The following is a 12,087-nucleotide window of genomic DNA, read 5'->3' as shown; positions in this document are numbered from 1 at the left end:
ATAAACAAAAATAAATGAATCGCTACAAGTAAGAATTGTCAAGAATGTCTGGTTTCTAAAATGGTTCTGAGGCAAGGAATTGTCTGGGAAACATCTTGTCTGGGAGGGATGGCGAGTGCAAACATCTTGGCCTGGGAAGGTTGGCGAGTGCATGACCCTTAGGCACGAAAGCTCTAAAAGGTTTCATCATCAGAAAGCCCCCTCATTGGGTAATTAATTCCTGGCTGTTGCTGGGCATTTTCCCATAAGAATAGGATTCAGACCTTAGCCTTTATTCCCCTATGGTTGATGCTACCTATGTAGGGTTCCATCTTCCATCTGCTATCCAGGCTATACATCTCTGGGGAGATGTGGAACCATGAAGTTATTTTGCTGTTTAGTCTAATCTATTGTAAGTATAAAGGTAGACAGTTCTGTTATTTTTGTCTGTGACTGTAACTCTCTGTATTTTACCTGGCCCTCGAGTGTGGGTTTTAAGGAATTATTTTGTGGATAAGAGAAAAATTAACTCATTTGAAATGTTGTGTTGGAGGAGAGCTTTGCACATACCATGGACTGCGGAAAAGACAAATAATTGGATGTTAGAACAAATTAAACCAGAACTATCACTAGAAGTTAAAATCATGAGACTGAGGTTATCATACTTTGGACACATAATAAGAAAACTTGATTCACTAGAAAAGACAATAATGCTGGGAAAAACAGAAGGGAGTAGAAAAAGAGGAAAGCCAAAGAAGAGTTGGATTGATTCCATAAAGGAGGCCACAGACCTGAACGTACAAGATCTGAACAGGGTGGTTCATGACAGATGCTAATGGAGGTTGCTGATTCATAGGGCCGCTATAAGTCGTAATCGACTTGAAGACACATAACAATAACAATATTTGTGCACTTATATTTTATTTAATAAAGCTACACCTTATTTACCAGTGTGTGTTCATTGCAGGAGAGATTTGGCTCTGAATCCAGTACCTTGGGCAATTAGCTACAGGCTGCTGTATATTTGGATATTTGTCTAAAGGCTCCAGGAGAAGGAGTGTGCCTTTGGCTCTTGTCTTTGGAATCCTTGGCAGGTCTATTTCTGGCACTTCGGATTTCCCCTTGGCCCAGAGTGGGTGACCAGGAATAGGGAGTGGTGGCAGTTTACCTACCTTGCTGGGTTGTTGTTGGTTTACTCAGCCCTGGGCATGAGGCATGGGTTGAGCCTTGCCAGGATCAATTGTCCTGGGTTTGGAAATTGAGTCCTGGAACTGAACTGGCAGCAGCGGTTCATGACAATAACTAGCACATCTGAGAGAGGTTTTAGCTCTGCCTTTTCCCTGCATGTTAGCTTTCTACTTCCAGAGTATTGTTGTTTCCTATTGGAGAGAGCATTCAAAATGGTGCCTCCCCCAGTCTGCAGTCCAAAATGATGCAACCCGTTCTACCTGTATGTATAATAGACCTATAATATATATTATAGTGGTCTGAATTCTGGAGAATCTTGACAGTAATATGTTGATGTTTACAGTTGTGGGTGAATTTTGTGAATGTATAGGTTTATATATCCTAAAATTCTAATCATTTTATGAAGCCATACACATTGCTTGTATTTAGACTAAAGATTCAGAACATGAATCACTATACAAGAACAAGTTTCCTCTGTATTGTAGGCTGATTTGGATGAATGAAATCTTGATTTTTTTTATGTCATTCAAAAGGAATACAGAGATTTGGGGCCATGTCACACACTATGGAACAAGAAGACTGTCTGAGACAGATTGTAAACTCCACAGGGAGAAGTGCAACCAGTCCCCGCTCTTTCTTGAGTGTTCCTGTAGAATTTGGAACAACCTCTATATATGGATCTTCTTGGTCGCATTCACGCTCTACATTTTTAGGTGTTCTAAAGAAATAAAATCCTAGGCTTACTCCCAAAAAACATAATGCCTACATTGGGCTGTCACACAAAACAATGGTTTAGACAGACATGAAAAGCCCTCTCCACCTCCCACACAGTGGCCGGAGGAGTTTGGAAGCTTCTGCTTTTGGTTAACCAAGGTTTGTGTTGTCATCTGACCTAACAAACTATGGTTAACATTTATTATGGTTAGTTAAACTTTAAAAGAAGCCCAACTTCTGAAAGTGGCTTGCTGAAATTAATCATAGTTAATATTAACCACAGCTCCTTTTTCAAAGAACATTGAAAGCTGCACTTCATCAAAAGCAGAAGAGAGCACTTCTGAGCTCCACCTCTTGGCTACAGAGGAGAAAGCAGGAGTGGGAAACATGAGATTGGGAAGAGGCAAGGCTCATTCAGACCTCACTAAACCATGGTTTGGCTGTGCTCTTTCATTGCACTAATGTGTGAAGCGGCTTTTATTTTCTGCCTGGAAAGATGAGGCAAGAAAAGAGTTGCTCTGAAATATTCATAAACTTGCATATGGTGGAAAACGCATCGCCAGATGCATGCATGCATGAGTCACTGCAGTACCATCTCAAAGAGGCTCCTGGGTATGTGAGAAGAAAGAATGCCTGTTCTAAGATGGCATTTGCCATCCATGGATTTGTAACATACTTATATTAAGAATCATTTATTTAACATCTGTCCATTCTGATACTCTGACAGTGCAAACATATACATGTCTAGGCAAAAGTAAGCCCTTTTGAGTTCAGTGGGACATAGTCTCAGGTAAGTGTGTTCTGCAACTTAAAGGTTGCAGCTGTATTTGAATCCCTTCTGTTTTGTAGTGTAGCGTCGCTTGAGTTGTCTTGCTTTTATTAATTAACATATCATGTTCAGTTTTTTCTTTTAATCATTTTAAAGAGAGTCCAGGCATAAGACAAGGCAGTTGTATTTCATTTCTATTAATTCATTATATGATCATGAATCAAAATCTGTTCAATTGAATTAGGAAAAAGTGCCATATTCCCCTAAACATCAGCTTCTGACTGTTCATAATTTCTTTTCCAATAACACATAAATCTCTAACATGGGCTCCTGCTGGGAAGAAGGGCGGGATATAAATCAAATAATAAATAAATAACGTTCTTCACGAAACAGGTTTATAGATCTGCCCTCCCTGGGTTTAATATAGTATATTGTCTTCAATACTGCTAACGTCTTCCACATTTTAATGAATCAGACATTAAGAATTACATTTGTCTTCCAATAATTTGTAGGTAACATATTAGTGTAGATTAGGAATATCAATTGAGCCTGAACTTTCATTCCAGATTTGGTGGGTATCCAATGATATAGTTACAGGTATGGCTGTATTAAAATGACTAGAATGTTAGGATATATAAACCTATACATTCACAAAATTCATCCAGAATCGTCAACATTCTCCACTCAAAGAATTGTAGTGAAAATATAATGTTGACTGGCACAAGGGTTTACCCAATATAGGTTATCGGATCTTTTCATAGTGTGTCAATGAGTGGCTGGATATCACCCAGTAAGCCCTACCATTAAGAACATAAGGAGAGCCTGTTGGATCAAGCCAGTGGCCCATCTTATCCAGTACTCTGTTCTCACAGTGGCCAACCAGACACCCATGGGAAGCCCATAAGCAGGACCTGAGTGCAAGAGCTCTCCCCCCCCGTGGTTTCCAGCAACTGGTTTTCAGAAGCATACTGCCTCCAATTGTGGAGACAGAGCATAGCCATCATGGCTAGTAGCCTTTGATACTGTTATCCTCCATGAATTTGTCTAATCCTGTTTTAAAGCCCTCCACATTGGTGGCCATCTCTACCTTCTCTGTGAGTGATTTCCATACCTCAACTATGCACTGCATGAAGAAGTACTTTCTTTTACCTGTCCTGAATCTTCCAGCATTCAGCTTCATTGGATGTTCACAAATTCTACTGTTATGAGAGAGGGAGAAAAACTTATCTCTATCCACTCTCTCCATGCCATGCATGATTTTATAAACTTCTGTCATGTCTTGCTGGCCTTTTCTCTAAACTAAAACACCTCAAATGCTGCAGACTTTCCTCATAGGGGAGTCACTTCATCCCCTTGATCATCTTTGTCTTTTTTTTAATTTGTTCCTACTCTGCAATATCCTTTTTGAGGTGGTGACCAGAACTGTACACAGTATTCCAAATGAGGCAGCACCATATAATTGTGTAATGACATTATGATATTAGCACTGATTGATGACAGCAATAGCAGTTCATAGTTTCCTTTTTTGTTGATGCATGCCATTGTTGTAGAAAGGACAAATTTCAGGGCCACAACTAGATGCAATGGCTGCATAACTATTTTTTAAAAATCTGCATCTGTCCTAAACATACGTACTTACATATGTACACACACAGTGCCTGGAGGACAGACTGCACAGAGGTAAGCTACAGACAGTAGGAGGGCTTTGCATCTCCCATTCATGTGTCCCTTTTACTCTAAAAATAACACCCCTCTTCCCTTTTGTACCTGATTGGGAAGAACTTGAGTTTCAACGAACAGACATGCTGCCATGTTTAGTTTGGCCCTCAGGCAGAGAATTTTGGACACACAGCACAATGTATGAGTTTTCGTACATAAACTGCAACAGAGGAGTAGGTTCTGAAATTGGTGAGTGATTTAAGAGTATGCAAGAGGGATTATGCACGCTAGTGTTTCTTTCATGAGAATGCAAGATGTAAAAGAAGGGATGGATAGCACTGCCTGCCAGAGATAGAGAATGATGTCTGTGATGACACGATGGTATCCCTCCGGCATCACAGTGATGCCAGTGAAGGATTTCTACCACAGTGGTCAGCATATCTCACCTTGGTCAACTCATCTCAAAGTGCTGAAATGATGTAATAGATTTGTCTTGGGAAGAAAAATACACAGCTAGCTGAAACAGGTTCATGTATAAACTGGTTCAGTGTATTTAACTTTTTTTAAAATTTAGCTTGCTACCAGATGACAATGCCTCACAGTTTTGTTGACTTAACTGCTAATAGTGATTTACCAAATGGCATAAGAACATAATAAGAGCATTATGAGAACATAAGAAGAACATACTAAGCCTGCTGGATCAGGCCAATGGCCCATCTAGTCCAGCATCGTGTTCTCAGAGTGGTCAACCAGATGTCCATGGGAAGCTCAAAACTATAGCTTGATCCAGTTTCTGTTAAGCACTTCTACAGCACATGGAAAAGTTGAAGCAGGGGTTTCGCTGTCTCCAAATGAAATCAGTGATTAAACTTATTTAACATTGGCTTCCTTATGCCCCAAATAAACTAGTCAATAGGCTTCCATCTATGATATATTTACTTCTGTGATCTTAAAAATGTTTTTCCATCTCCAAGACTAGCCAATACCAAAGCAACAATAAAGGCTGCATGTGCCGATGACTTTGACACCCCCAGGGCTGTTGGTGCAATTATGGACCTCATTCACCATGGCAACAGACAGCTGAAGGACGTCACTAAGGTAACCCATTAGGATACAAAAATCAAAAACCGACAATTGTCTACAGTTCTGTACTGACAGATTGGCTTTATTATTTTCCTAGGTGAGACCAGCAAGAGAAAAGGCAAATGATACTCCTCTCCATCCTATCCCATGGCAGATCCTTATCTAAACAGAATTTCTAGAGTCAAAACCTCTCTTGTTGGGTTGCAGAGTGCCCAAAGTTTTTATTTTACACTTGCTACGCAGTCTTAGGCAGCTAATGAAAATATGCTTTTACATGTGCTTTTTTCTCCCTAGTCACACCATTTAGTAATACATTAATTTATTCAAGAGAGAGTGAGTGCTCACGTAATCTTTCTACCAAGCCACATTTCCCAGGATTCTTTAGGGGAAGTCATGTGCTTTAAATGTGTGGTGTATTAGTCCCGACCCCCCACGGCTGGAGCTATAGTAGAAACATGTGATGTCTCCTCTTTTATTCCTGGCCTTTTCTTTCCTAGGTGCCAGGGACACCATTGCCCCATCCTATCTTCTGCTTCTCTTGCTTTCACCCCTTCCCATTGTGATGCTAAGCCCTTTAGCCACAATGGAGGAGACGACATGGACCGCTCCACACAATTCCTGAGCAGCTTGGTGGGGTGGCCGTGGTAGTGGTGGTAGCGGTGGTAGCAGCAGCATGAAGAACGTGACATCCAGATGGAGTAGGGTGCTCCTGAGCTTGGAAGCACATTCCCAGGGGTATAATTTGCTTCCGTCAGTCACTAATCATTAGTTTGCAGGAGAGCCCAGGAGGCAAGCAGAGGAGGAGCTGGAGTGAGCCTGCTGGACAAGCCACAGCAGCCAGCTCATCCCTGCTTGCTTCCAGACAGAACAATCACCAAAAGCATGTAAATGTGTGTGGACAAGATGATGTGCAATTGCCAACGAACATGGCTAGTGCTAGGGCAGGATTTTTAAGAAGCTTGAAGAAGAATGGCATAGTAGGGAGAACAGGGATTTTTGTTCTGGGAAGGACCATTATGAGCAAGCAGAGATGTCCTACTGCTCATACAGAGCACTTTTGGATCTAATTATGGGAGAATTACAGACAAGCTATTTCTGTTTGGTTAATATCCACTTTTTTTACTTCATGCCCATTAATAGCTACAAATGTTTTTTTTTTATTAAATGAAACCTGATATTCGCAGAGTGGTGAATACTGTGCCCGAGACAAAATTTTGACGCAACTGCGTCCATGTTGTGGGAGAAACTGATTTCTTGATGCTTGCTTGATACCCTTCTCATTTCAAGTGTGGGTGAAGTCTTAAATGGTCACCAATTCTGGAGCATGGAACTCTTAGTTCCAGGCTTACTGTTTTTAAAGTGCCTTTTCTCTAAGCTGCATGATGCATCTGATTGAATTACTAAAATTTTATATAAAACAAAAGAATGATGCTTTTTTATTAGTAATGAATCATAGTATAGATTCGAGCTCAGTGAATACCTATTTGCATGCAATCCATCTATGGCATTATTTCCTATGTTTTGCCTCCTTTTAAATTGATTTCCTGGAGTTTTCATCTTCACTAAGTTTTTTGCTTCCCTTCAACTCATGTTTCATCTGAGATCCAAAGTTGTATCATAAAACTTTCTACAGATATTTAATACTTCTTTTCAGTATTGAAAATATGAAAATCGTTCACTAAGGTTACCCAAGTTCCACTTCAAGAAAAGCTGGATTCTGTAACTTGTATGAATTGTACAAATTTATACAAGTTAGTCTTTTGACTAGTCAAGTGGAGGGGCGAGTAAATCTATGAAACCCTGTTCCCCTGCTGATAGAAATCTGAATCTTCCACCACCCTTGAATTTCTAAGATTCCAATAGGCATGGCTCTTACACTTTTTTGAGCTTCACTTTGCAACCATAAAAGCTAGAGGTGTGTTTTGTTCTTAAACTGAGCTGAGTTTGGCAAGACTAGAGTTTCTGCCATTGCACAGAATTGCAGAATCAATAATGCAGTGGTGTGGTGGTGGGAAACCTTTCTTTTGATCAAAGGCCACATTCCTATAAGGATTAATCTGTCAGGGGAGCACAGGCCAGTGGTAGGTGAAGTCCCCCTTTTTTCTGTAATTACAATTTTTCTCTTCTCTCCCTACCCAGTGTGTTGGGGGTGGGGTGGAGGGAAGAGGATAGAACACTCTTGCCAGAGGTCTGAACTGATCACTTGCAGAGGGCTTCTCCCCCTAGGTTCTTCCATTGCTCCATCAGTGTTGGCTCCCTCCCCCCATTTCTACTTCTGGGCTTCCCACACGTCTCTTGCAGCGTAATGTAGTACAGTCAGCCCTGTTTATAACACACATGTATAGTCTTAAGTGTAGTGTTTTGTTGGTGAAGCCTATAAGCTGCAGATTTGGTGAAAGTGAGGGGAAAAAATAAAAGTCAGGATAGAAGCTGTGAAGGTCTTTGTTTCTGAGCTTTCACTGGATTTTTTTTAAAAAATGCAATAATGAGAGTTGCAGGGTTCAGGGGGAAGTTTTAAAGAAATCACTTGCTGTACCAAATCTTGTTCAGCCTAGCTTACATAATGGGCTACATTTTGTGATTTTTAAAATATGATGATGATGCAGCTTTATGGCCAGCTCTTTTAGTTAGTAAGTCTTCACCGTTCGAAAGAAGAGGGATTAGGCAATTTTTCAGATAGAGGTTCCTCCAGAGCCACCTTCTGCAAGCAGAGAACTGTTCGCTTTTATCTGTTGTCTGTGTGCAGAGAGGTGTTGTAGTTACATCAGCTCTCTTGTGTGTTTTGAAATCAGGAAAATGAATCTCCTAGATGTGCTGTTGTGTTTGGAGCCATTGTCTCCTATATCATGGAATTTCTTCACACAACTGGGATCACTCTTGAAGAAAGACAGGTAGGAAACAACTGTGAAGGGAGACTTGATTTACAACCCCAACCCCACTGACCTGGGAGTAACCTCCACTGAATTCTATAGGACTTACTTTTGAGTAGACAGGGTTGGGATTGTGCTGTCAGCTGTTGTAAGGTCACAAAATAAGACTTCTAACAAACTGTGTGCCTGGTCTGTTGTGCTCTGTAAAACTTGCTTCCCGGTCGATTCCCCCACTATGTTCACAGAAGCTTTTGTTTTGGGTTAAGTCACCTAACACAGGGCAGTCTCTAGGTGACTTATGGTCAAATTTTAAAAATACAAAACTGTTTAAAACAACAATCATCAAAATGTAAACAATAGAGTGTAAAACCCTAGCTTCCATAGGGGGGAGTGAGGACTTAAGAGTGTCACATATGGAGCTGCCAATAGTCTGTCTAGCTAAGCATGTTACCTCTGACTGGCAGCGGTTCTTCTGGCCCTGGGTCTTGAACACAAGTCTGAGATCCTGTTTTCCTGGAGATTGAACCTGAGATCTTCTGAATGTGTCTATACGAGGGGCAAGGAACCCCTCCTGGTGTTGTTGGACTTACAACTGCTGTTGTTCCTGGTTGTTGGCCATGCTGGCTGGGGCTGATGAGAGATGGAGATATTGGGAGGATCACAGGCTCGTCCACCCCTCCAGTGAAGTATGCACCTGTACACAGTCATCCCTCATCCTGCCCTATATGAGTTCCACACAATTTGTGATGGTGCTTTCCTTGTAGGGTTTTTGTTCTGTTTGAAGTGGACCTTACTTGACAATTGGGAAGAGACTTTGGGGTTGGTTTGTTTTTTTAAACAAGATTTATACACCATTTAACCAAGAAGTATCTCTAAACAGTTTACATAAAATGATGTAAAATATTTATTACAATAGCAATAAAGTCTTTAAATAAGTAGACATAATAAAATTATCAAAGTTGAGATAAAATCAACAGATGTGGAAACCAAATATACATAATAAAATTACATGTCTGGGTGAGTCCTGTGCTGTTCATTGCATGCTATGTAACTGGCTTCCTGTGCATGTCTGAATTTGGATTTATAGGTGGCTCCAGAAAGCAAACATTCAGCCATATTCTCCAGTGTGATAGATGAACTCATAAGTTTCCGAATCAAAGTTCGGAATTTTGCTCTTGCTATGCCTGAGGCTGCAGGAGGCATACCCACTGAAGGTTCTGCCTTGTCAAAAGAAGCAAAATGGCAGCAGAAAGATGAAAGGCAACGACTCTTGAAGGACAGAGAGCCCCTTCTGCAAGCATGTGACAACCTGCGTCAAGATCTAGCTATGTACGGCATCAACATAAAGGTTCGCTGCCTTCTCTGCCCCAAACCTGCTTGCTGAGCATATCCCATGTAGGTTGTGTTAGGAACAGGGATTTATTTCTATCCCTTTCTTCTCCCCAGGAATAGGCAGCTTTAACCTTTGTGCCCTGAATGGTTATAATATAATAGACCTAACAGTAGCTTTAAGCTTGAATGGTCACATCTGATTGAAGCCCTTAATACTGCCCTCTTCTCTGCATAGCTGTGTTTGCAGTTCTAAGTGGAAGCAAAATTATTGAGCGTTAAAGAACCTCTCTTGTTCTGAAATCCCACTGAGACATTTTTAAATATTCAAGTACTCCTGTAGTTGCATTGTAAAGGCAAAGAGAGATGCTGGCTTTAGAAAAGGCACTCCACACGGTTTACTTGCCCCGTAAGTACTAAGTGTGATTAATTAAAGATCCTGGTTTTCCTTACCTGGTTGACAATAGAAGGCTAGGTTTTAGAAGATCAAATAAACATGCAGAAGTGTTCTGCTCTCATGTATACCATTATTTAGGATCTGCAAAGCCCTCTAATTAAAAATAAGCTGGTCTTCTGTGAGGGAGTAGTGATTATGGCAACCCGGGCACCATCCAGCAAAAGCTGATTGGAGAAGTCCCATTGAAAGCTGTGTGTACTCAGATCAACCTTATGCCTCACTGAGGGTAGAGACCAGACGTAAAATAAAGAGGATTCTTGTGTCAAGGTCCTTTCTGGCTTCACAACTGAGAAAACAGATGCAGATAGCTGAAAACAGAATACTGATTTAGCTTTTGTCTTGTCTGTCCCCACTCTTGCTACAGCTGTGTATTACCACCACCACCACTTCAGAAAAGCATCTTGGTTGAGTAAGAAGGTGCACTCCATTAATTGGGCAGCAGGTTACATTTATTTAATTTATAATTAAATAAATATAAACACTTTGCATTTGCCATCTGCAGTCTTTCACATCTTTGATAAAGCAGATAAAGCCTCTTCTAAGATTGTGCCTGCTGAAGCCATACATTGTCTTAAAAAAGTGTTTCTCATGCATACTAATACAGATTTAATCAACTGATTGATCAGCTATGTTTTTTAAACGGGGTGACAGCCATCATAACTGCTATTCCAGTTTCACAGATGAAGTGAGGTTGAAAAGATGGCAATTTAATCTAAGGCAGGGGTGGAGAATGTGTGGCTGTCCAGATGTTGCTGGACTATAATTCTCTATCCTTGACAAATTGGCCATGATGGGAGGGGCTAAAACATCTCTGGAGAGCTGCAGGTTCTCTGCCACTGGTCTAGGGCAAGCCACTATGCCCATACCTGAGCAGGGATCTGAACCGAGGGCTACAATCCTATGCACACATCTTTGGAAGTCAGTCTTGTTGAACTAGGTAGGATTGCTTCGGATTGGGTGTAGGTCTCCCATATTCAAATTTGACTTGTAGAAGTAATTTGTATTAAAGGAAATATGAGTCTTTAACCCCCCTTTTTTTGTTACTTATACAGGATAGAAGTACTACTTCTACATGGGAACTTGGAGAACCGAGTAAAGAATTGGAAAAGAGCTGATGCAAATATTAAGTACAGATGGAGTGATACAACACTATGGTGTTCTAATGGGTTTTAAGTTACTGTCACTGAGAAAATTCTCTGTTAATTTACTAGGTGTCATATTGAGGTGGCTTAAATGTTTCTTAAAATTGTCTACTCTTTAATAAAGCAAGAAGCTTTTGTCTGTTTCCTGAAAAGATGTGTGATGTTTTGGGAACAAGTGCAAATCTGTTATCCATATCTATAGCTCTCCTCACTTATGGAATCCTATGATTGTGCTTCACTGCCTCTGCAACAGTTAAATACTATTTTGTCTGGGTCACCTAAAAACAGAACTAATTAGTGAAAATATCACTGTCTGCTCTAATGACACGAGGTGAATTGCCTTAAATCTGCTTTAAAGCATAAATGGTTGGTTCCCTTGACACCTGGCTGGGGGAAGGGAAGAGGTGGGTGGCCTCTGACCAGCCTTTAAGTGCCTGTGCCCATGCCTCAAGAAAAACACAGCCTTTGGCATAGCTTAAAGAATTAGGATTTATGTTAGTGTGACCAGAAACCCCAGGGAGGGACGGTTTTGCTGAATTGTACATAAAAGCCTTCTGTTGTAAGAACTGCAACAACTGACTTTGTAGTTGCATGTTAATTCATACATGCTATAAATATTCTGTATATCCTCTTCCTCAACACTGGTGGAAAGAGTTCAATCTTGTTGCAAAGTATTTGACACCAAATAGTATTTTAAAGAATTATTGATCAGACAGAGAGCATGCCATGCTGCATTTAGATATCCGAAAGTTCCTACTGGTTAGAAACATGGAAAGCTACCTTATGCAAAGTAAGAGCACTGGTCCGTGTAGCTCTGTAGTGTGTGTCTACACTGAGTGGCAGCACCTTTCCAAGGTTTCAGACAGCTGTCTTCTACAGATAGTGCTGGCGATCGAA

At 40.7% G+C, this 12,087-nt stretch overlaps 1 protein-coding gene across 5 annotated transcripts in view; it reads left to right on the top strand.

The window, feature by feature from the left end:
* CARS2 (cysteinyl-tRNA synthetase 2, mitochondrial) overlaps positions 1-11,342 on the top strand; it is a 47,796-nt gene extending 36,454 nt beyond the window's left edge. For 4 of the 5 annotated variants that reach the window (XM_061626636.1, XM_061626635.1, XM_061626633.1 and 1 more), the window contains 4 exons: positions 5,284-5,407; positions 8,185-8,283; positions 9,350-9,610; positions 11,101-11,342. In XM_061626636.1, the coding sequence (XP_061482620.1) occupies positions 5,284-5,407; positions 8,185-8,283; positions 9,350-9,610; positions 11,101-11,163 (547 nt within the window). In that variant the 3' untranslated portion in view covers positions 11,164-11,342. Of the gene's footprint in view, positions 1-5,283; positions 5,408-8,184; positions 8,284-9,349; positions 9,658-11,100 lie in introns of all 5 variants that reach the window. The other variant, XM_061626634.1, reaches the window with a different exon arrangement.
* Positions 11,343-12,087: the final 745 nt, after the last annotated feature.

Source organism: Rhineura floridana, chromosome 5 (genome assembly GCF_030035675.1).
Source record: "Rhineura floridana isolate rRhiFlo1 chromosome 5, rRhiFlo1.hap2, whole genome shotgun sequence".
NCBI classification, from domain to species: Eukaryota; Metazoa; Chordata; class Lepidosauria; order Squamata; family Rhineuridae; genus Rhineura; species Rhineura floridana.
Note: the sequence above shows the minus strand (reverse complement) of the source record. Positions and strands in the feature narration are given on the sequence as shown.